The sequence below is a fragment of the Xiphophorus couchianus genome, chromosome 1 (genome assembly GCF_001444195.1).
Source record: "Xiphophorus couchianus chromosome 1, X_couchianus-1.0, whole genome shotgun sequence".
Lineage (NCBI taxonomy): Eukaryota > Metazoa > Chordata > Actinopteri > Cyprinodontiformes > Poeciliidae > Xiphophorus > Xiphophorus couchianus.
The window spans coordinates 24,160,711-24,185,113 of NC_040228.1; the positions used below are offsets into that span (position 1 = coordinate 24,160,711).

The window sequence follows — 24,403 nt, forward strand, 5'->3', positions numbered from 1 at the left end:
TCCGTTTGTATTCACACTGCCTTCCAACCGCATCAGAGTTCACTTCCACCGGACCGAGACCTAGGTTCTGACGGATCAGAGTTTGCTTTTTTAGAGTTCAAATTTGCATTCACACTTCCCAAGCGAAGCGGACTAAATGGGACTGTTGTGAATACACCCTTAGTTAGTAATGTTACATTAAACCCATTTTTACCCACTGGATGGCAATGTTTTAGGCTCAAAACTAAAGTTAAAGCTTTGAAATAAAATGAAAAGTACATTTCTGTAATATCTGCATAAGCACAATAATAAAGCACGACAATGAGTTCACTATTTAGGGGAAAATGCAGTTTTAAATCCACAGACATTATCCTGTGTTACTTTAGAGGACGGTTTTAAAAAATAAACTATTTTGAAGTATATTAAAGGTTGTTTTTTTTCCCAAAAATGGGATTGTTAAGCAACAGAGTACCATGCAACAGAGTACTATGTAACAGAGTACTATGTACAGTATGTAAGCCCGAGTGGGGAAAAAAAGGGGTGGCGGGGGGAGGAACATTTTTACGCGCGTAGTCACTACCTTCTCTTCCCTTCCACCATCTTTTCCTCTCAGCTGCTCATTCTTTGCTGCAACTTCAGTTTTCTTTGGAAATAATACTTTGGGCATAAATCAGCCCCCACATTTTGACGTTTCCCCTTCCTGTCTTTCACATCTGTCTGGACTGAAGACGTCAACCTCTTCTGTGAGAGGTGGACGGCAGCAGAGGTCTCTTCACAGCGCTCCACGTGTTCAGCGTTTCCTCTGTAAGTGTTTCAGATTTAAATATGTAGCGAGGTGATGTGACAAAAAAGAAAAGAAGAAAAGTAAAGTACTTGAATTTAGTGATAGAATTAGGGTTAAAAAATAACACTCATATCCTTTCTTAGAATTGTTCTTATTATTATTTTTGTTAAAGGATTAGTTAATGCTGACTAGTCTTACCGGTGAAATGGTCAGAGCAAAGGTGGGATTTTAAAAGACGAAGTAGAAGTAGAAAATCATGGCTGCTGAAACAAAAAATACTTTGTTTGTTGAACAACTTTATCTAGTTGTACCTTCTGAAGTTACTGATTCCTGAAATCAGAAGTGAAGTTTCTTTCAATTCCTATAATCGCACCATGTGTAAGGGCTCTGCAAATAAACAGCAAATAGCTGGAAATATGTGTTACCTTTAAGATTATGCCTTATAAGACTGATATTAAAAACTCCACCAGCTGAGGAAACTTGCCTTAGATACAATCTGTAACTGAACGACATCTTTTCCAGCTAGTTTTGTGTCACAGTGAGATAAAGTGGGAGTGCTGTTAAAGCCTGTATCTCTAAGTTGAACTTTATCAGCCAACTGAAATGTTATGTCTCACAAGTTGGTGCCATTTTGTTTTCTAATTCAAAGCACAACTGGATGGTACTCGTCTTGTTTCCATAATCCACCTTTACGCTGGAGTACACTTTGTGTTTTATTACTTTGCTGACGTGTCACATGACGTCTAAATATTAAAATGTTTTGTGTCGGAGGGGAAAAGGGCTGAAAGACTTTCTGCCCGAGCTGTGGTGACGGTCGGGGTATTGGGTTTTTGTGTGTCACTTCCGTTGTTGCGTGTGTGTAGGTTTCGTAGTTTGTTTTGAGAACAGCACCTGCAGCTCCTCAGTCACATGTGACGCATCCTGAAAAAGCACTGATCTGCTAAGCTAATTACCATCGCCATGGCGACGGGCAGGATGCAAACCAGCAACCTCAGATGGCATTCTCTACTCTCCCATTTTTTTCTTTGCTTGAATGGTCAATATTTACATTTCCTTGTAGAAGTATTCCCCCCTATGAGGATTGATATATATATATTTTCACATTTCAGTAACTTTTTAGCATTGCAAAAACACAAAATCTTACTATTTATGGTCTGGTTTTTAGTGTAAATATCTTTGTACACTTGACATAAGGAAAACACTAACCTACAAGTAACTTAAGAAAGATATATGTGCTTGTTTTAAGAAAATAATTCCTTAATACTGATTTTTTTTTAAAGTACTAGTCCCATTGGCAGATTATTTCACTAATAAGAAATGTTTCCCATTTTATAAGCTAATTTATCTGCCAATAGAACAAGCATTTTGTCATTAACATTAAGAATGATTTATTATTTAATAACTCCTTAATATTGATTAAACCTATTACTTCCATTGGCAGATTTTTTCACTTATAACTTGGGAAAATGTTTTGTTATAAGTTAAATAATGGAACTAGTCCTTTTAAAGTAAATGGTAAATGGACTGAACTTATATAGCGCTTTTCCAGTCATTTTGACCACTCAAAGCGCTTTACACTAGAGTCACATTCACCCAGTCGCACTCACAAACACGCACACATTTATACACCGATACGCAGATCAGTAGGCAATTTGGGGTTAAGTGCCTTGCCCAGAGGCACATCGACATGTGGCAGGAGGAAGCTGGAATCGAACCTACAACCTTCCGATCGCAAGACGACTACTCTACCATAGAGCCACAGCCAAAGTCAATGATAAAGGATTATTTACTGGAAGTAAGATCATACAACATCCTGAAAAATTACTTGTAAGTTAGATTTTTTTATTATATCAAGTGTACTAAGATATTTCCACTAGACACTAGACAAAAATACTTTTGTGTTTTTGTAGTGTGTTATGGGATAAAGCGACATAAATATGGGCATAAGTGTTAACATTTATTGAATAAACATCATTGTGAACACAATATGTTCACCGTGAAACATAGAGGCAGCAATAAAGCGGCTCAGAGTTGATAGAGAGATGGATGGATGGATGGAAATGTAGAGCAATCCCGAAAGAAAAGCTTTCGACTTGATACTGCAGTGGAGGTTCACAACAACAAACATGCAGCCAAATGGACAACAGAATGGTTTAGCTTAAGTCATACACTACAAGAACAAAATTTTACCAAGTATTTTTGTCTAGTTTCTAGTGCAAACATCATAGAAAACTTGAAATAAGACCAAACTAACCTAAAAGTACCTTTTTAGCAACACATAGAGGCTAATTTTAAGTAAATAATTGATTAAAAAGTCATTGTTCCATTGGCAAACTATTTAACTTATAACAATACATTTTCTCATGTTTTAAGTGAATTTATCTCTCAATAGAACAAGTATTTTTTAATCAATATAAAGGAATTATTTACATAAAATAAACTTTTCTATCACATGTGTCAAACTCAAGGCCCAGGGGCCAAATCTGGCCCGCTGTAGCTTTTTATGTGGCCCTCTAAAGTCTAAGATACATCAATAAGTCCATTTATACCAACCTCACACAAAATCAAAAAATGTTTCTGATTGTAGTGCACATTTTTCTCAAAATTGGCCCAAAATATTGTGTTTAAGTGACTGCTGCTTCAGCCTTACTCGGTCTCAAGTTGTAGTCCGGGATGTATACTGCTATTAATAAGAAGTTACATTTAACATCATACATTAGAGCAAATATTGTAAACATTTCTTACAAATATTTCTAAATTAGCATCACAAAATTCTGGATGGACTGAAAAGATGTTCAATATTATTTCTTTATATATTACTTATTGAATGCTGAAATCAACAGCTATTTATTGATATTTAAACAGTTTAATGGATTCTATCAATAGATTCTGGCACAACCGGCCCTTTAAGAACATTTAGATCTTTGATATGGCCCAAAACAGAAATTAGTTTCACATTGCCCTATATCTTGCTAAAAGGTTACTTTTAAGTTGGTCTTATTCCAAATGTACTAAGATGTCTGCACTAGAAACTAGACCAAATATACTTGGTAAGAGTTTGTGTTTTTGCAGTGTATTCATGTGTTTTAATGGCCCAGTCAAAGTCCAGACCTAAACTGATTAGGAATCTGACTGTAAATAATCCCAATCTGGCTTGATTTTAATTCACTGGGTCTTTTGGATTTGCATAGTTGGTTCAAATATATTCCAAAAAAGCCTGCAGCTGTAACTCTTATTGAAACTATTTACTCAGTGAGGCGACGAACAAAAACGCACCACACCTCTCAGGTTAACGCGCTCAGTGCAGGTGGAAAACCAGGTCTTGGTAGATATAAAAATGTACTAAAAAAATTGTTTTTGAATGATTAACCCAACATCACTCCCTTAAAAGTTTGGATACCTAACTGGTGGTCTGTCAGTCATTGAACAGCTGTAGAGATTTAAAACTGTAATTATTAGTAATTAAGTGGCTCCTGAAGGCGATTGGTTGCTCTGGATTCCAGGGTTTTTCCTTTGCATAACATTTTAAAAATCAGTTTCCTTCCTCTTCACTACTATTCCCTACTTAGTATTGGTTTCTTACACTGAATCCAAATCAAATAAATTGAAGTTTGTGGGAAAAATGTGAAAAATTATTGAGAATAAATGGTTTTTAGCATTTCTATACACTCCTGGTAAAGAAGGAATGCATACAAATAGCTTAAAATAAATTTCATTGAGTAGAATAATCTCATGCTGAAAATGTAGATTATATATTATGTTATAAAATATCAGCTTTTATTTTGACTCTGTTCCAGCATTAATAAGTAACATGTTCATATAAAATAATTATTCCTATGAAATAAATGCAGTTAAACCTTTTTTTTAAATTAATACCTCACCTTAAAGTTCCACTCATCCACTTTTCTAAATGGGAAAGACAAGAAAACATGCCACACATTCAAAGAAATAACCGGCTATTCAACAGTAGCTACAGTAAGTAGCCACTCACTTAAATCCACAGCTGATTAAAAGTTTAAAACTCTACCTGTGACAAACTTAAATTATCTCACCACTTACAGAGTGAAGAAGATGGTAAAAGAAAAAAATTGTTACATTTTTAGAGAACAGCAGCAAGAAGATGGGATTTGAACCAAAGTCTTTAACAGAAATAGTTATAAATAATGGGGTTCTGTGAAGTAATCACTTTCTCTGGACACAGCCGGCACTTCATTGCCTTCACACAGCCACCAGTGTTTGGACTGTTTCGGCGGTAAGCGGATCCCTGCCTGCATACGTGCAGCTCTAACACCACCTGTGAGGGGTTTAACAAAGGGTTAAAAATGGGTGTTCCCATTTCCTGCTCTGGCTCTAATCTCCCTCACACTCTCCTTTCTTCACTACCAAGGAGCTTTGGAGAGACTCCCTGGAGCCACACTCCACACAGACACTGGTGGATTCTGGAAAACTTAGGCAAACTTCCATCAGGATTTATTATTTCATAAAGGAGATCTACATCTGGAGTAAGTTGCTGCTAAACTGTGTGAGTCTCACTGGTTTGTAGATGATGTGGAAGGGAAGGGAAGGGCTAACTGTCAATAGTGTGTGAGTCTTGCGTCAGACAAAAGCCATGTGGCACACTCAGCCAAATATTAAGAATGATCTACTATGTGTCAATGAAAATGTTGTTCTCACTGAGAACATTTTATTTAATGTCTTATTGTGATGTTTTTATAATGAGAGCACAGAGAGAGGGTATTTTGGGTCAGTTTAATTGGTATTTATGAATAAAAATAACAGGGCTGCTATTGTGTTTATCGCCTGGTATCCACATATTCTGTTTTGTCTGTGTGTAAAATCAAACAGAAGACGTATTTGATGGGTCGTGCTCCTTGTTAACCAGGTTTGACTAGTTTGCTCACCCCCTCTTCTAGTCTCCATCCTCATTAAAATATGTGAAGCTTGCTCAGAGCAAACATTGCCTTTTAAAGAGTCAGAACCCAACAAAAGACTTGTTTAGTTGCAAACTGTTCCTGACATTTGGTATGCTTTCAGTGGTTTCATGAATTGGCTGTCCGCCCTGGGAAAGTTACAGGGTATGCAGCTGAAGAAAGTGAGTCCAACCAAACCTGACCTCAGGCTAGCCTTCTGGGAAAGCACTACCCTGTATTTAGTCTAAACGGCACCAATTTACACTGCCGCTCTTTGTTTATCTCTGTAGCTGGCTGCTACCAAGTGCCAACTTCTATGGGTGGTTGTACGCCGACAGAACTGCTCATTATTCTGGTTTTGTACGAAATTCTCGACGGCGGGTCAAGTCTGGTGACAAAGTGCCCTTTGGAGGTCATATGTGAGAAACCAGGGGGAAGTTTGACTCTGGAGCAACAAGGAAGTATCCCACGACCCTGGAGGGCCGGAGGACAGAGCTGCGGGTTTTCCCAGAGGTGTCCATGCCAGCTTTACGCGTCCCATAGGAGATTAGGGCAACACGAGTCCTTGTGACTTAAAGCTGCTCCAGTCTTAACAGCAAGTAAAAATAACATTACAAGAAAATGGTTACCACAGGACAAGCCAACCCTAAATGATGGATGGATGTAACATTTAACATGCATAAAATGGAAGAAACAACAATCATGAGGCTGGATGTGGTGGAGAAGTTGGATAGACTACGTGAAACTCAGATCTGATTTTATTTTTAGTGACAGACTCTCTTCTGTTTCTAGTTTGTGTATTTTTAGTTAATCATTTTTTTGTTTATTTATAAAAAGAGGTTTCATTAATCTTTTAAAAGGTGAGATGCATGGTACCAAATTATTACTTGGTAAAAAGCCAATTTCGTAATTAATTACATACATGTTTGACAAATTATTATACAAATTTCTCTAAAAACCAAGCAAGCCAAACAAAAAAATACCAACAGAGAATTCAGAAAATGTACAAATATCCTTATTTAACAACCACATTTTTGCCAAATGTGCAAACATTTTACAACTACAAGTTATAGTCTCGTTTATTTTTTTTCTTTTACATTATCCCATTTTTCATCCCGATCATTTTAATCTTTCTCTGGGAAATACAGTTGTAACTATTGTTTTATTTACCATGTCTTTCCTTCATATTGAAATTAGCGTTAAGATATTGTGACTATATGTTTTGTAAAATTAGCTTTCTTGGGAATCAATAATGATTTTTAAAACATTTTTAAAAAGCGACTCCAGTTGCTTAACTGAGGTTTAAAAGAACACCAAGCAGAGGTTCTTTGTTCATCCGATTTCTGTTTCTAACATCTCTAAATTAGAAAGCAGAACTCTTAAAAACAAATGTTGAACTTCTTGGATCTACATTTTATGTTTCCTGGAAACAGTGGATCCAAAAGCACTCATACAATTAAACTTCAATATATTTCATAAGCATTTTATGTGACGGACAAACCCAAATTAGTGCATATTTGTAAAGCAACCAGAAACCAAGACTTTACCATCCACCTAAACTAGCAGAAGCAGCCAACAGGCCCAAGTTAACTCTGGAGGAGCTGCAGAGATTCACAGCTCAGCAATAAAGAAACTTGGTGGTGGTAACATCATGCTGTGGAGATATTTTCAGAGTTTATGGGAAAACCGAGGTTGCTAAAAACACAACAATCTCTGAAATAAAACTCTTAGAAGCTGTAAAGAACTTTATTCTGTAGTTGGTGTTCCAGCAGGAAAGTAAAACTGTTGGGAATTTTACTTTCCGTTTAAGGGAAAGACTTTATCCACCATGTCCATCTTTAACCTTCGATGTTGTCGACATTAAAGGCATATTCATGTGCTATCATGGCACAATCAAAGTCCAGAGCAAATTCCAATTGATAATCTTTCCATCCAAATTATCTGAGCTTGAACTATTTTGAGAAGAAGAAAGTAGAAAAATGTCACGTGGACTGTCAGCTATTAGTGTTACAATATCTGGTTCTAAAAAAAGCTTTGACTCATTGGGGCTGAACTTAAATCCATTTAGTCTTTAAGAAAATATAGAAACCACAAATTTTCTTACATTTCACAAGTCTTCACTACTTTCCAATAAATAAATCCCAATAAAATCCTGTTGTAACTTGACCAAATGGGTAAAGGGACGTGGATGAACACCAAACATCTAAGTCAGCCATAATATTTGTTTAAACTTCCAGAAAACTGTAAAACTGCTGAAACACTGACTTCCTTTAAATCTCGACTAAAAACACACTTGTTTAGAATTGTATTCGAAACTTAATCAAGTACTAATTTAATGATGGCACTTGATTTAATGTCGTGTTTTGAATGTAGATTCTATGTTGCATGACTTTGTGTTTTTGTGTTTGTTATGATGTAAAGCACTTGGAAATGCCTTGCTGCTGAAATGTGCTATACAAATAAAATTTGATTGATTAACATTATGTACATCTTTGAAAAAGTGATCTGACTCAGCTGTACAACCCTGTGGATTGAGTCCGATATGCCTATCTCTAAAAACTACAGTCTTTTTGGTTTCTATTCTAACTAGGTAGTAAAAAATGTTAACCCTACTGAATAAGAAAATGTGTTGTATTCTTTTTCTTTTTGGTCTAGTATTTAGCGCACTTGAAATAAGACAAACTAACTTAAAAGTAACTTTTCAGCAAGATGGCTTTTTTAAGTGAATAATTCTTAATATAGATGAAAAAGCACTAGTTCATTTATAACATGGGGAAAATTTCTTATAAGTGAAATAATCTGCCAATGGAGCTAGTAGTTTTTAAAATGAATACCAAGGAATTATTGACTTAAAACAAGCTCCTATGTCTTGCTTAAAAGTTACTTGTAAATTAGTTTTGTCTTATTTCAAGTGTACCAAGACAGTTGCACTAGAAAATAGACCAAAAATATTGGTAAGATTTTGTGTTTTTGCAGTGTAGGCAGGCGATGATGCTTATATAACCTTTAAAAGTGTGCCACCGTTGCATTAGGATTGTATCAGGCAGATAATACTGCTGGTGCTTCCTGTAAGATACATTTCAAGATCTTATCTCAACTTTAAAAGCAGGTTAAACAAGAGAGAAGGTGATACATTCAGATGTAATGTAAGATACACCCTATAACGATTCAAGATGAAAGATAATTTGGCTTAGTCTGTACTTTCTATGAGTTTAAATGTCCAAATCAATCCAGCTGACACCAAAGGTTCCCCGTACTTAAGCGATTTTATGATTTGCAGGGATTTCTTTTGGATGTGTCAATAATGAGGCGTTTGTTTATCTGCTTCCAGTCATTTCAAGTTTCAAAGACTCATTCAACCAGAACCAGCCCAACCACAGCAAGTAAAATAAAAATGGAGCTTCAAAAGATGAATGGACACAGCAGAGATGACGGGTGAGTAACTCCACGTGAGCAAGAATGACGATCAAGTTCATCGAGTTGATCTTAAGTTAACACTTTGACTCTTCCTCCAATGTAGGTTTGATTCAGTTGAAGCCATGGAAGAAAACTCTGAGTTTCTCCCACATAAAACCAGCATAAAGAAAGAAGTTCACTTCACAGATGTGAGTTTCAGGCTACGTTTACACAGCAGCCTGAAGTGGCACAATTCCTATTTTTTTTGTCAAACTGGATTTTTTTGGCATGGTTCACACTTCCGACCTGTACGTGATCTAAAGTGTGAACTGCAATAGACCTGAAAGTGTCCCGCACGCGCAGTAGGGGGCGCAATATTGACACAAATAGAGCGCGTGCTCAGTGTTTTGCCACAATCGCCATAAAAAAGACGAAGACAAAGACGTGTCCAGTGTTAATAATGGATGCAAGCTGCTGTTAAAATCTAAAGAAGGGCGTGCTGTGGTAGCGTAGGGGATAGCGCGACCCATGTTTGGAGGCCTTGAGTCCTCGACGCGGAAGTCGCGGGTTCGACTCCCGGACCCCACGATATTTGCCACATGGCCTTCCCCCTTTCCTGTCAGCCTACTTTCATATAAGGGACACTAGAGCCCAAAAAAGACCCCTGGAGGGGAGAAAAAAAATAAAAAATCTAATGACAAGCTGCCATTAAAATCTAAGGAAGAAGAAGAAGTGTTCAGTGATTTTAACAGCAAGCTGCCGTTAGAATCTAAAGAAGAAGAAGAGGAGGCAGAAGAAAAAGTGCTCAGTGTTTTCCGAAGTAAACATGGATGCTAACGGTGGAGCAGAGCTTACGATTTTAAAGCCGTTGTCCGACCGAAGCAGCACATTAACAACTTAAGCCGCCATGGTTGTTGTTTTTCTTCCCGCTTGGGCGTATCAGGACGCAGAATAGAGACTCTGGTCGAGTATCGGTGACGTTCAGGTCGGTGAATGCGACCTGACCGCATTTGAAAAGATCGAATACGTATCGATATACGTATCGGATATCCAAGTGACCTGGGTCGCATTAAAAAAAAAAATCGGACCTGTATTGTTCAGATTGTATTGAAAATATGAGATTCAGGTCGCATAAAGGCAAAAAATAAAAGTCGGAATTGGGTCACCTTAGGCAGCACTGTGAACGCAACCATATATTTCTCCTTCATTTTAAATGATTTTCTTTTTTTGTCATAAAGAAAGAAACATTTTCATGTCTTTTGTTTCAGTTTGAGGGAAAGACGTCATTCGGCATGTCCATCTTTAACCTTAGTAACGCCATCATGGGCAGTGGGATCCTGGGACTCGCATATGCAATGTCCAACACAGGAATCATTCTGTTTATGTGAGTAAACTAAACTAAATTGTTTTATCCATCTGCTCAGTGCACAGACTGAAAACACACTACAGTGTTGTATTTCATCAGCTGCTTGTGATATTTATTTGATTTTTGGTGAATCCCTGATTGCTCTCTAAAAATTACAGCAGGACTGTTTGTCATGCGAGTTTATTGGGAATTATGTTGTGGACTGAAACATGTGGTTTGCAAATGGAAGTAAAAGGATTTTAACAAAATATCCTTATTTGAAAACATTGTCTTATATCTACTGACAGCACATTTTACATTTTTCTCTTTTGAATTTCAATCACTTTTTTGTTTATTTTGTAGTACTTTTATCTCAGCTTTTCTAGCCACTTTGTGCCTTTTTCTTTATGACTTCACAAATACGTAATCTTTAAAAAATTTAATTAAAGGTACAATGTGAATTAGATAATATTCTAGAATCGTAGACAAATAAAATTAACAGATTGTGAGATTTCTTACATGTTCATGCAATTGTTTGTCCAAGATGTAAAAATATAAGTAAATAAAATTATTATTATTATTAAATACCAATAGTGAACATTTCTTAAAATAATTTAATTAACATTGTTGTTAATCCTACTGCCGTTATTAAGTAGGAATAACAGCAGTATTCCTACTCCTATAAATTATTTTATTCATAAAATAATTTTATTATTTTATAAATATTATTTTTATTACTTTATAATAAAAATATTTTATTTATTATAAATATATTGTAATAAATAAAAATATTTCTTAAATTTTTTTATTATAAAATAGTATTTTATTTTTAATAAATTAATATTTATAATCCTTACCATTATCAATAATACATTTAATAATAAAGATAATAATAAATATGAGGTAGGTAGATAGATAGATAGATAGATAGATAGATAGATAGATAGATAGATAGATAGATAGATAGATAGATAGATAGATAGATAGATGTGTCATTTGATACAGCTCAGATTTCCAGATTATTAGACAATCTTGTTAAAATGATCAAAGTTTCGTTGAAATGTTTCTGTGAAATCACGTTCGCCTTTCTTGGAATCCTTTTTATGGTTCAGGTGTAATGTAAACAGCGTTACGCCATGAACAGCTTTTCTACTGGTAGGTTCTGATCTCAGAACCTGCCTTAGAGCAGACAGCTCCTGTAAATCAGATTTAAATGGTTAAATATAGAAACCCGATCAGGTCACGCCTTCCTGGAGCTGGACTGAACCATGTGGTGGGTGTGGGAAGTGTCTGTTCTGAAATGATAATCTCAGGAATTATTATAAAAATGGTTTAATCCAAATTATTGTTGTTTTTTTTTTTTACTTTTATGATTGAGTGCCAACAGATGTGGTTTTTGTCTTTCAGAATCCTGTTGTTGTTCATCGCTCTTCTGTCTGCATATTCAATTCACCTCCTGCTAAAATGTGCCGGAGTTGTAGGTAAGAGGCTCAACTAAACTTACATAGCTTTTCCACTTATGCCTTAATAAGTAGGAAAACTTTTGACGTTCCTGGTAAAGATTTGTAAAAGCCTAAAAGTAGTTTAATTTCACTCTGAAATTTTTTTTGTATTCTGTACATTTATTCAGTATAGGGGGAAAAATCAGATATTAAGAAGAATATTTCTAAACAATATCCCTTTAAAAGAAATGTTACTGAAGCATTTTTTATTCAGATGTTACTCGATCTGAGTGTCTAGAAACTTTTATTTCATGGCACACAAGTTTGTTTCCCAGGGGAAGAGTTAGGAGGTGACACTGAGACCAATTTCTTTTAGCTGTTCTTCAAAATTGGAAAGACAATCGAACAAGCCATTGAAATATAGCAAGAAATACTCACAAAAAAATGATTCGACGCCCATATCTACAACCAAAACACTAATTAAAGCCAGGAAATCACCTTTTCTGCCCTACCATCTCGAAGGTAAACAGAAACCCTGCTGAGTTTTAACTAAAGATGTGTGAACTGGTAAAATAGGACTAAAATGGTTACTTTTGCCAAACATACTCCAGGTAAGGTTTTGTCTAAAATAAATGGTGGATTTAATGGATAGAAAAACACCTCATTCCATCTGGTAACAATGGCGGGGAATCTGTTATGCTTTGAGCAAGTTTTTCTTCTAAAGACTCTGGAAACCTGTTGAGAGTGCTTGACATCATGAACTCTTCAAAATACCAAAACATCTTAAATAAAGACTTGGTGGCCTCTAACAGCAAACTAAAAACTGGTCGTCATTTATTCTTACAGAAAATTTTTGATAAGAATGACACAAGAAGTGTCATGAATGCTTCATGAATGCTTGACTGTTGTCATGAAGTGTCATTTGGTAAATAATTACACTTCTAATGCAAAGTTGATTCTTTCAATTTACTTTTAATGCTGATTTTAATACAACTTTTCTTTAAAAGTGTCATTATTTACCAAATAATGCAAAGTTGACACTCAAAATTTACATGAGATTTTTTTTCCCCACTACTGAAAAACTGATTGTAGCTAAAATCAGTGTGAGATTATTTTTCTGTGATAAAAGATACTTTTAAGCCCTTTAAAACACATCTTTAAAAATGGATGACAGCAAATGGAGTCTTAATATTTATTCCCACGGTTGGTTTTCAGGTATCCGTGCGTATGAGCAGCTAGGAAATCGAGCTTTTGGACCCCCGGGGAAAATGCTGGCTGCCATCGTCATCACTGTGCACAATATTGGAGGTATTCTTAATTCATCTCTTATGATGCATTTCTATATTATCTTGGGGGTTTTTTCCTATGTCAATATACAGTCATTTTTAATAAATTGGAATATAACTGGAAAGTTAATTTATTCCAGTAACCTAGTTTACTGAGTGTTCTACCAAGTATTTTTGGTTTACTTTCTAGTGCAAATATCTGAGTACACTCGAAATAAGGCAAAAATAACTTACAAGTAAGTTTTCTGCAAGAAATAGCTTATTTTAAGTTAGTAATGAAAAAGTACTTGTTCCACTGGTAGATTATTTCACTTATAACTAGTACTTATTCATCAATATTAGGGACTTATTTATTTAAAACAAGCTCCCATATATTGCTGAAACATCACTTGCAAGTTAGTACACTTGAAATACAGTAAGTCAAAACTAAGACATTTAAATTAGAAAACACACCAAAAAAACTTAAGATTTTGTGTTTTTTGCAGTGTGAATCACATTATATAGATTAATTACACATAGACTGATGTTATCAAGCCTTTATTTCCTATTATTTATTGTGATTTTTCACAGATAATGAAAACTATTTTTAATGCTTAACAGTTATTTTCAGAAGGTACTTTTAATTTCACAAATGATCCCCAGAATGCATATTCTAATTTAATGAATATGACAGAATATATTTGAATTAAAAAGTAAAAATAATAGTTTTGCTGTCATAAAATACAGTATACACAAACAAACAACATAACCTCGTTCTTATGTGTTTGCAGCCATGTCCAGTTATCTTTACATTGTAAAGTCCGAGCTCCCTCTGGTTATTCAAGCTTTTCTTGGTAAACAACACGTAAACACAGGGTAAGCATTTATTTCACATTTCTTCTTGGTTTCTCTCATGGCACGTTCAGTTTTTTGTTGTCATCGTTTTTTGCTTGATTGCATTCTGATTTTCTCACCTGTTTGTGTGGCCAAATCGCAGAGAATGGTTCCTGGATGGAAGGTATTTGATCATCATTGTCAGTGCCATCATCATTCTTCCCCTTGCACTCATGAAGCAGCTCGGTACGTCGGCCACTCTCACCTTCTTTTGGCCGCTTTTCCACTGGCACGTCGCGCACCAACCGGCTAACGGGCAGTTCGGTTTTCCACCAGGCACCGAGCTTCTCCATTGTACGATCTGTTCCTCGTTACTGTGGGTGGGCTGTTATCGCAGCAGCTGTGTTCAGCAAATGTTTTCATCGACGACCTGGTTCTGATGGACTAAAATAAAATAAACCCAGATATTTTATTTTGTCTTGTAGAAATTCCCCGTATTTCAGAACGGCTAGCTGCTAGCGGCTAGTAGCGCTGCTAATTCGCGGTCATACTGAACAGCTCTCCGCCTAAACGCTTCTTCTTCTTCTTACTGAAATTTATTGGCGGTTGTCAAAAAAAACATTGGGTGAGCATTACTGCCACCAACCGGTAAGGTGTGTGGACCAGCTAAATGCTAAATGCCGATTGCAGTTTTTAGTGACGTAAATCACGAGCCAATCAATGATTGCGGTCCGCTGTCGCTTCGGCGCTGATCCGTGTAATTATCATTTAAAACAATTTATTGACTTATTTTCGTCGTATCTTGTCGGTCGCGGACATTTTAATGCGCATGCGCACGCATCCGTACTCGCTGCACGTTTCCCATTCTGACAGAAGACCGGTATCGAACCGGTTCGAGGCGGTCTAGTGGAAAAGAGCCTGCTGTTTTGTCACTCCTCATGCTCTTCTCATGTAGACATTTTTGTTGTCTGTTTTCATGTCTGACTCTGAAAGTGATAAAAAATAACTTAAATAATCATGTTATTTTCTTTTTATTGGACTCCAGGGTACCTTGGCTATACAAGTGGCTTCTCTCTCTCCTGCATGGTGTTTTTCCTTATTTCAGTGAGTCATCAAAATGGAAAAGAAAAAATATAAACAGCTGCTCTCCCATCAAATATTTGTCTTTTAATAAATTTGTGGATGCATTTTGTCCAGGTCATCTACAAGAAATTCAGCCTCCCCTGCTTCTTTGATTCCAGTAATACTACAAGCCTTCATGATGATGACTTCTCAAAGCTTAATTCAACATGTGATGCCAAACTATTTACCATCAACTCCGAGGTCAGTAAAACACCACATCGCCTTTATTGCCGTGTGCATTTCATGTCCTGCTTTGCACAGGTCAAGTACACACCAGAGTGTGTAAAGTCAACAGTAGTGAGGCGCGTTGTGTCAACAGCTGGGTTGCGAACATCTGATCGCTGATATTCAGGCTTCTACTTTGTTATGGCGTTTAGGCAGCGTACACCATCCCGATCATAGCTTTCGCTTTTGTCTGCCACCCAGAGGTGTTGCCCATCTACACAGAGTTACGGAAGTAAGTCAGGACGTCATAGTCAGTCTCTGCTATGTAGAACAGCGATAATAAAGTTTTTTCCCCTCTTGCAGTGCCAACAAGAAGCGCATGCAGAAAGTTGCCAACATCTCCATCCTGGCAATGTTTGTCATGTATCTGCTGACCGCTATTTTCGGTTACCTCACCTTTTACGGTAGGATTCTCTCCAAAGCTGCAATATATAACTTTTATATATATATATCTATATATATATAGATATATATATACTGCTCAAAAAAATAAAGGGAACACTTTAAGTGTTAAACACCTGTTTAAGTGTTCCCTTTATTTTTTTGAGCAGTGTATATAAAATATTTTTACATATATGCTGAAACAGTCACCATGTCATTTACAGCATAGTAAAGTGTTTCTCAATTATTTTCTGTCAGATCATATTTAATCATTTATCTTTACTTCATACTGGCTCCACCACTAAATGACCCAAATATTAAAACTATGGAGAGCCATTTCAGCCAAAACTAAATAAATAAGTAATTGGCTTTTTTATTCTTATTCGTAGTTAATTATGTATTGAGTTATTTATTATTTTATGTATTTATTCTTTATTTATACATTCATTATTATATTTATTCAATTATTTGTTCGTTTACTTATTTATCTATACATTTATTTATTTTATTTATACACTTATTTGTTTTTTATTTATTTATTCATTTACACATCTATTTATTTAATCATTTATTTAATTATATTAATTAATTTTGGCTGAAATTGCTCTCCATGTGGTAGTAGCTTATTTTATTGTTTTAAGTTTCAAAACAATTTCCAAATTCAGTTCATTAACTCATTTAGTAACATTTAATCAAGACTGCTCAGTCAACAGAGAAAATTAAAATGATTCACTGGGATGTACAATTTTACAGTAAAACTTTTAAAATTATAAAAATGCATTCAGCTTGTTTTTCAAAAAGTTTATAGTTTTACATTTTAAATTTGCAACATTGTTGCTTATGTTTCAGCTTGTCAGAAGGGATAAGAACATTTTACGTTCACGCTTTTATGCTTTGTCTTGTAAAGTTATTGTTGGTATTACTCATAAATAAGGAAAAACTTAATTTTTTAACACATCAGAATAAAAAAAATCAGCCGCAGGACTTTGAAATGACTATTTAAAGAACCGCTTATTTCAAAGAACCAGACTTTTTGACACTATTTGAGAAGTACTGGTGTAGCATGAGACAATTCACTGACAGAAAAAAATACGAACACTTATGTCTGGAAAAGTGCAGCAAATGAGAAAAATTAAGTAAAGTGTTTTGTGTTGTCTCTGGGTAGCTGGAGTCGAGGCAGAGCTGCTTCACACCTACAGTAAAGTGGATCCTCTGGACGTCCTGATTCTCTGCGTGCGTCTGGCTGTACTGGTGGCCGTCACTCTCACTGTCCCCGTGGTTCTGTTCCCGGTAAGAAACAGTGGGAAAGTATTCAGATGTACAATAATAGGTCCCACATATCTAACAGACTACACAACAAAACCGATGAGCAGAAAATCAAACCAATAATTTATTGGTGAAATATTTACTTTTTTCTCAGTAACTTTCTAATCCACTAAAGCTCTTTTCTATGTTTAATCTTTAGACTTTGTCTCTTTTCACCTGTTGTCTGTTCAGTTCCTTAGTTTCCCCAAAAAACATCCGTTAATTAGAAAAGCTTCGATTAACAATTTCATAAAGTGAAAACATTAATAGGGGAGATTGATTCTCTGCCACACTGTAAAACATTTGAGCCGCATTTAGTCGTGTCTGCTCTCTTCTACTCTTTAAGTCAAATAAATTAATGAGTTTTGGATTTTGAATCTAAATATGTGAGTTTATGAAAGATAAACTTGCAGTAGTGAGTTGTGTTAACTTTTAATTAATTTTGTCAAACCTCCAATAGTTGAATAAACTAGAGTTTTTAGGTTAAAAGAAACTAAAAGAAGAGGAAAAAACAGGAGTGGGAGCTATTTCCCAGAATGCTTAGCGGCATGTTTTTGTATCCTGCATGTTTTTGTATTAAAGCAAATGTTTATTTTAATGCAACTTGAGGATAATGTCCTGTTCACACTAAATGTTTCTGAGCTGAATTCATTGTGATGTTTAATAAAATTCATTATCAGATCAGAAATTTTATTCATGCAATTTGAAACAAGAGTTTAAATGATTCTAAAGTAAAATAAGTAGATATTTTAACTTCATATTGTGAGTAAAATAATAGAGAAATGTGGCTCTTTAACCAGGTGGAGCATTATTTTCTTGCATATTGGGAAATAATTATTTTATTTAAATTAGATCATTAAGGTAAAACTCGCAGCTCAAGATTAATGAACATAAAAACCAATGTTTAGACAACTTGTCTCTTGTTGTTAAATCAACTCCATGAATTTTAATTTCTGAGTTAAAACCAAAGCAATTTAATTTTTGACTTAAATTGCATTTTCAAGGCAGCAGGTGGACTTTTATTTTCAAATTAAACCACCTTCAAATGTTTTAGTGTATGACAATTTTTTTAAGTGTTTTAAAATAGTAATTTATCTTAGTTATTAATTTCATCATTAACTTTAGACAGGCATTTCTTTCACAGCTTTAACCAAACTGATGTTTATTTTTAATCTACATGCAGATTACATACCTATATTTGCTTAATGACATGAAAAATGTAAGTATGATAATAGCAAGGGGGTATTTTTGTTTTAACTGCAATTTATATATTTGCTTAAGATTTTATTATTTGAAACCCTAAGAGTAGTTTTAAATCCTGGAATTTAAAGTTGCTAAATTTTGGATTTAGCTTAGACAAATTTAGCTATTTTGGGTTCCTACGTTGAACAACGCTGAACCTACCCCCAGTCCAAATTCTTACTGTTTGGGCTTATCGGATCTTTAATCTACCATCTTGACTTTATGCTAACAGGGTACTGAAACTGACGCAGTAACAACAAAGGAAATAGGTCGACTTCCTTTAGCCATATCGACTCTGGGGAGCTTCTGTAATAACCTTTGCTTCTTAACTTACAGATGCAACAAGAAGTTATGAAAACCGTTTTGTTTTGTTCACAAGAAGAAAAAAGAAAACTGATTGTAGATGACACTAAATTAACTTTTTACAGTTAAAATAATTCTACCCTTTTTTATAAGTGAGTCTATTTTTCTTGCAAATACCTAAAGTGAAAGATCAATATGAGTTTGATGTCATCAGATTATCCCAATGTGAATTTAAGGCCTGCATGTAGCTTAGCTTAGTTTAGCATCAGTTCAAGAGCATGGTAGCCATTCGAAGGATACACAATGTATGTAAATATCCTTAAATATTATGTGTCTTTAATTTATGTAACAAATATATACAACAAACTTAGGTCAAAATTTTGTGCTAAAACCAAGTTAAGCTAACCTTTAAGCAAATTATTGAGTTTTGTAAACTGCTTGATCTTTCTTTCCTAATCACTTTAAAGAGCACATAAAATTTTCTTTAAATGTTTTAGGATTTTTTTTGCAGTCTTTATGCTCAATGTTTGTGTTTGAAAGGAACTGATTTTGTTTTCCCCTTCTTTTTATCTCGTTTTTTTTGTAGATTCGCAGAGCGGTGCTCCAGATCTTCTTCCCTGATAAGCCTTTCCACTGGGCCAGACATATCCTCATTGCATTCAGTCTCATCTTTGTGGTCAATTTGCTCGTTATATTTGTCCCTTCAATCAAGGACATCTTTGGCGTCATCGGTACGTTCGCACTGCAGGGAAAAGAAATAGGAGCCTCACTGCAGATGCTATAGTGTGAACTCCACTCTAAATTTCAGGTCCATCTCATTTAATTAGAGTATTGAAAAGTAAAGGGTTATAAATTTGAAACTTAATTTATATTTTTATGATTTACAGCTAATAAAAACATATAGGCCTAATTTTGTTCCTTAAAAAAATAAATATAACATGAGACCAATAAAATAAAGAGATGGTGTCATGTCTAAATAATCTTGTGGACTTGACATCGTCCACAAGGAGGATAACTCACAGTCGTCATTGCTAAAGAAGCTACTTCTTCAAAGAGCTATATCGAAGTACAGTAATAGAAAGTTGAGTGGAAAGAAAAAGAGAGGATTTTGAATTTTTTTCAAGGTTTTCACAGTTGGTGGTGAATTGTTGAGTCATGACATCTACTGGTGTTGTTCCACTGTGTTTTTTCCACAGTGTAGCCAAAAGTTTTAAAACACTTACAATTGAGTTCTGCTAAGAAAAAAAGCTTTGTGGAGGTGCTAATTTAAATTTGGTACCTATCCACATTACCAAAAGTACCAATATCTTCCAGGATCTCAGTGGCCTTTAAATTGGTCTGAGACAAAACCCTGTAGAGAGAGAATCTATTAATCAAAACTGGTTAAAAAAAGAGCTTAAAATTAATCACTTGTGGTTTAGTGAATCTATATAACATATAAAATCCTCTCTTTTTGAATGGAAAAACTGATATAAGTTAATTTTTCAATGTTGTAAAACTTCATTGTCAGTGCTTTACTGATATTCTACAGTCAAATTAACCATTTACAATAAAAAATCCTTGTTGCTTTCCGTTCTTGTCTTGTGCAGGAGCCACATCGGCCCCCAGTCTCATTTTCATCCTACCCGCTATTTTCTACATCCGGATTGTTCCTGAAGAGCAGGAGCCTTTCAAGTCAAAACCAAAGATTCAGGTACGTATCTAAGGCTACAGCAGGTCTTGCTGCTTAATTCTGATTTTTTTTTTGCATAGTCAGTTATACTACTAACCAAAGCTTGCTTGTTGGTTGGAACCCAGCGTTCTGATGCTGAAAACTACCAACAATGTTAGTGTGAACTAAAATGCTATCAGTACCATTATTGTGTTGACTAACATGTAATTACTCAGTAGCATGTGTGGTATCACCACCCATTCAATATGATAAACATAAATAAAATTTTAAAAAATAGCTAAAATGCTTATTTTAGGTACTAGATTAACGTTAGCATGAGGGCTATCACTAGCATGTTGGTGCTACCAGTAGGATGCAGGTGATTGTTATCATGTTGACTAAAATAACATTCGGTGTGTAAACATTAGCTTAAATGCTGTCAAGAGCGTGTTGACTTACTACATTCCGTATGCTAAACATAGCTAATAAATACATTTTAAAAATCGGCTAAAACGCTTTTTTGAGCGTAGCTTTTCGATCAAATAAGCGTTGTCACGGTAACGTCGCCATGGTGACACGAAACGGCAACGGAAGTAGCAGCTCCCCTCTCCAGACCGAGCGGCATGTTTTTGGTATTTATTGGGGGGTGCACGCAGCGGTTCGTGCCGCACGAATGTGGTTTCTGGGCGAAGTTTTTCACCTATTTTGATTGAACCTGACCGCAGTGAGACTTCCGTGTGAAAAAGTTCACGTTTCCAAAACGAACCCCATGCGCCGAAGGACGTTGACGTCACACAGCAGCGCCCTGTTTACGGAAGTAATAATGGATGGAGCCGTTTACGGATCGATTCTAAAGTTTACTCAGCAACGAGAGCCGACAGTACCGTGACAAAATCGTAAGAAGACAGAGGAAGGTAATAAAAAGAAACCACAACTAATAGTGACGATTTTTTGTGGCGTTTTGACTGTAATTTATATAGAGAAATCTGTTTGGATGCGTAATGATCAGCACCAGAAGTGGTTGGATTGTGATGTGTCCCGCTTTAGTTACACAGACTTCTGCCATAAGTTTATGATCATAATTTTCAACCATTGTTTACATCCTGATTTATCGCTTCTGGTGCAGAATTATGACGCATTTCTCACATCAATGACATAAAAAGCTGAATAAAATGCAACGTGACTATTCAGACTGCAGACGCTTTGAAAACAAATCAGTACCACCTGTGGAAGCGGCACAGGTCAGATATTTCTTTGGGTGAAAAGATCGGAATCAGGCTGCTCAGACTGAACAGCCTGACCTTGTGTAGGTCACATAAGGGCAAAAAAATAGCAGATTTGGGCCGCATTTACCTGTTGTGTGAACGTAGGTTTAGTGAAACACACTCACTGTGTTTTATGTTTGCTTTACTATTTTTAAATCTAATTAATGGGCACATGATATTCTCTTTATGTCTCCTGCAGGCCGCATGCTTTGCAGCATTAGGTTTCATCTTTATGATCATGAGCCTGTCATTTATATTCATCGACTGGAGTACCGGAAAGTCCCGAAGCGGAGGCGCCCACTAGCTTCGCGCTACATATGCTGTGACTGAACAAAGGTACTACAAACAGAATGTCAACCAAAACACTCCCAAAAAATAACCCCGTTCAGCTGAGATCCGGTCCAGAGTCTGGAGATTTTCAACGAAGGAAAAACAAATGAAGAACCTTCGCCAGCGTCGATATCAGGAAAATGTTTTGACGTGTGATGGCGCAGAAAAATGTCCTGTTGAGGAGGAGGGAGCACAGGATGGCACGACGTTTGTTCTGTCCGAGTCCGCCGCTCAAAGTCAGGGTGAAGATGGCAGCAAGAGGATGAATGAGAACAGCATGACTAAGTTGGAAATCCCACTTCAGTGTTCCATGGAATAGTTCAGTCACTGCCAACATCCCTCCAGTATACTTCCCTAATATTTCAAATTACACTTATTTACCGTTTCACCAAACAAAACAGAATAGTTTTCCCCTACATGTGTCTTGAAAAATATAAAGAACAATGACTGCATTTTCACAGAGATTGTTTTATTTAGTAAAGAAACAACTATCTATGAAGTGAAGTTCATCTAATGTGATATTTTTTATGTCTCTTGTTGTGAATGATGTAAAGAATTACTATCTTTCAGGCAGAGTCTGAGGTGACCAAATAATCCGGTGCAATGTGCAGGATTTTGCTGCTGTTCAGACAATTTCCTGACAATCATGTGAGCCAAAATGCAGAAAAAGGTTTTTGCACAAGTAACGCAATGTTTTTTTAAAATATTAGTTTAGCTGCAGACCAAAGAGTGTATTTATGTAGTTATATTGATGGAAAAGTTACCTCTTTTTAATTTATCAGGTGTAAAAGTAGAGCCTCAAAGCATCCAGTGTTACCAAGCTTCATCACGTTCAGAAACGTTTCAGTATGTTACCCATTGATAAGGTTAAAATAAAGGGTTTTCTGTGAAATTGGTCCAAAACACTTGGACCTTTGTGAAGCAACCTGTTCATTTTCTGACTGGTTTTACTAACATATTGCAATAAAAATCTTTTGTTTCTACATGTCTGTCTTTTTTAATCCACATATGCTGGTTTTTTCTTTTAGAATATTTCACAATACTGTCTTCAAATTAAGATATTTGCAAACATTGAGATTAGTCTGCAACATAGAAGTTTTGGAAAATCAGATGATGATGTTTGGAATCACTGAATTAAATGGAGACACACTTCTGGGTGCATTTTAACACAAAACATTTCCTTTTTTTTTTTAACCTAATCGCAAAATCAAATCAAATTTGGCAACATATAAGAAAGAGAATCATGAACCTCCACAAGTCTGATAATAATAATCACCAGGGGAAGGCTTTTTGCTGAAGTGATGAACATGTTTTTATGTGTTTTGTTGTTAAATCAACCAAAATACTTGCAGAAGCTGAAGAGAAGCTCTTTGCACGTACGGCGCTGACGTCACATCCGTATGAGCGAAATGCGGCTTTCTTGCTTCTGCCTTGAGTTACCATGACAGCTAGAAAAGACAAAGTCGTATTTCAGACGCAAATAAAGCAATACTGTGAACATTGTTGTCTTCCTAATATAATGGGCTTTTAAGTTTTCACGGATTTCCAAACGATCCTGAATTAAGAAGACGGTGGCTTGTAAATATTCGTTGCTACCAGTTAAAGCTAAAGCCGCACAGCAAAGTTTGCAGCCTTCACTTCACTCCGGATCAACTTCTGCAGCCTAAAACTACTGGGGGGAGACGGATGGTAAATAAAGGAGCCGTTCCTGTGTCATTTCCATGGAATCACTTCTGTATTCAGCCTGAAAGAGAGTTTATGGGAACGAGAGAGCAGACCAGAGCCAGACAGCCGAGCAACTGATCCGCCTGTACAAACTGCTGTAAACACCGTCCTGCTTCACAAGGATCATGTAAAAGTAATAATACGGAGACCATACGGAGAACATGGTCATATTTTTCATAAAAGCAACAACTTTGAACCTGAACAGCTAGCTGAATTCAAACTCTGACACCAGAGCTGCTCTACTGTTAAGCTATGGGCTTGTTGCGCTTCCTGCTTCGGAAGCAAAAAAGCCCGAACCGTAAAATCCCCCGTTACCTGGTCTCTGACACTAACGACAATAAACACACATAAGTACAAAATAAAAATAGGTACAAAATAAAACATGAAAATGTTTAGATACTGAAATGGCACATTTTTATAATGAAAATGTCCGCGAAATGTTGCCTACTAGCATAAGCTAAAGCTAATGTTAGCCACAAAGTTTAAAGAAAGTAAAACTCACCTTCGTATCTGTGAACGTATAACGAGGCGTCCATCTTAAAACCTTTCTCCAGCTTACTTGTTGGGGCTTCGGGTCCATGTACATCATTAATTGTTACCTTGGGCAAACCCTGCAAGCAGCTAGCCGGTAAATGACCGCCACTTACCGCACATGTGGACCTAAAGGCCACTCAGACAGGAAGAAGCCATTACTCCAAGCAGTCTGAAATCACGAGATTACTGTTTGCAAACATCCCTTTCATGCATGAATTATGATCCTTTGTGTCAGAATTTATTTTCCATTTTAAAAAATTTTTCTTAAGGCATTAAAAAAGGTAGGAACATTTTTTTGTAAAAATAAATGTTTTTTATTTTTTATTTTTATGTGATCAGTTGTAATTTTGTCCAAATACAAAGTT

General features: G+C 35.8%; 1 protein-coding gene across 2 annotated transcripts; it reads left to right on the forward strand.

The window, feature by feature from the left end:
- The first annotated feature begins 547 nt into the window (after positions 1–547).
- Positions 548–22,762, forward strand: LOC114146449 (sodium-coupled neutral amino acid transporter 3-like). Of its 2 annotated transcripts, XM_028020493.1 has the most exons (17): positions 548–783; positions 5,151–5,265; positions 9,005–9,108; positions 9,194–9,278; positions 10,338–10,453; positions 11,822–11,895; positions 13,072–13,164; positions 13,913–13,997; positions 14,119–14,201; positions 15,001–15,059; positions 15,153–15,278; positions 15,455–15,534; positions 15,606–15,706; positions 16,849–16,973; positions 19,120–19,264; positions 20,123–20,226; positions 21,649–22,762. In XM_028020493.1, exons 3-17 carry the CDS (start codon positions 9,068–9,070, stop codon positions 21,751–21,753), a joined length of 1,422 nt encoding a protein of 473 aa, XP_027876294.1. In that variant the 5' UTR covers positions 548–783; positions 5,151–5,265; positions 9,005–9,067; the 3' UTR covers positions 21,754–22,762. The 2 variants fall into 2 exon arrangements, with proteins under 2 accessions (XP_027876294.1, XP_027876285.1); XM_028020484.1 differs by lacking the exon at positions 5,151–5,265.
- Positions 22,763–24,403: the final 1,641 nt, after the last annotated feature.

Bases quoted from the DNA above. Each gene is read 5' to 3' on its own strand.
- LOC114146449 (XM_028020493.1), top strand. From the start codon at position 9,068: ATGGAGCTTCAAAAGATGAATGGACACAGCAGAGATGACGG. The intron at 9,279-10,337 runs GTGAGTTTCAGG...CTTTTGTTTCAG, and splicing joins AAGAAGTTCACTTCACAGAT to TTTGAGGGAAAGACGTCATT. The intron at 16,974-19,119 runs GTAAGAAACAGT...TTTTTTTTGTAG, and splicing joins TCCCCGTGGTTCTGTTCCCG to ATTCGCAGAGCGGTGCTCCA.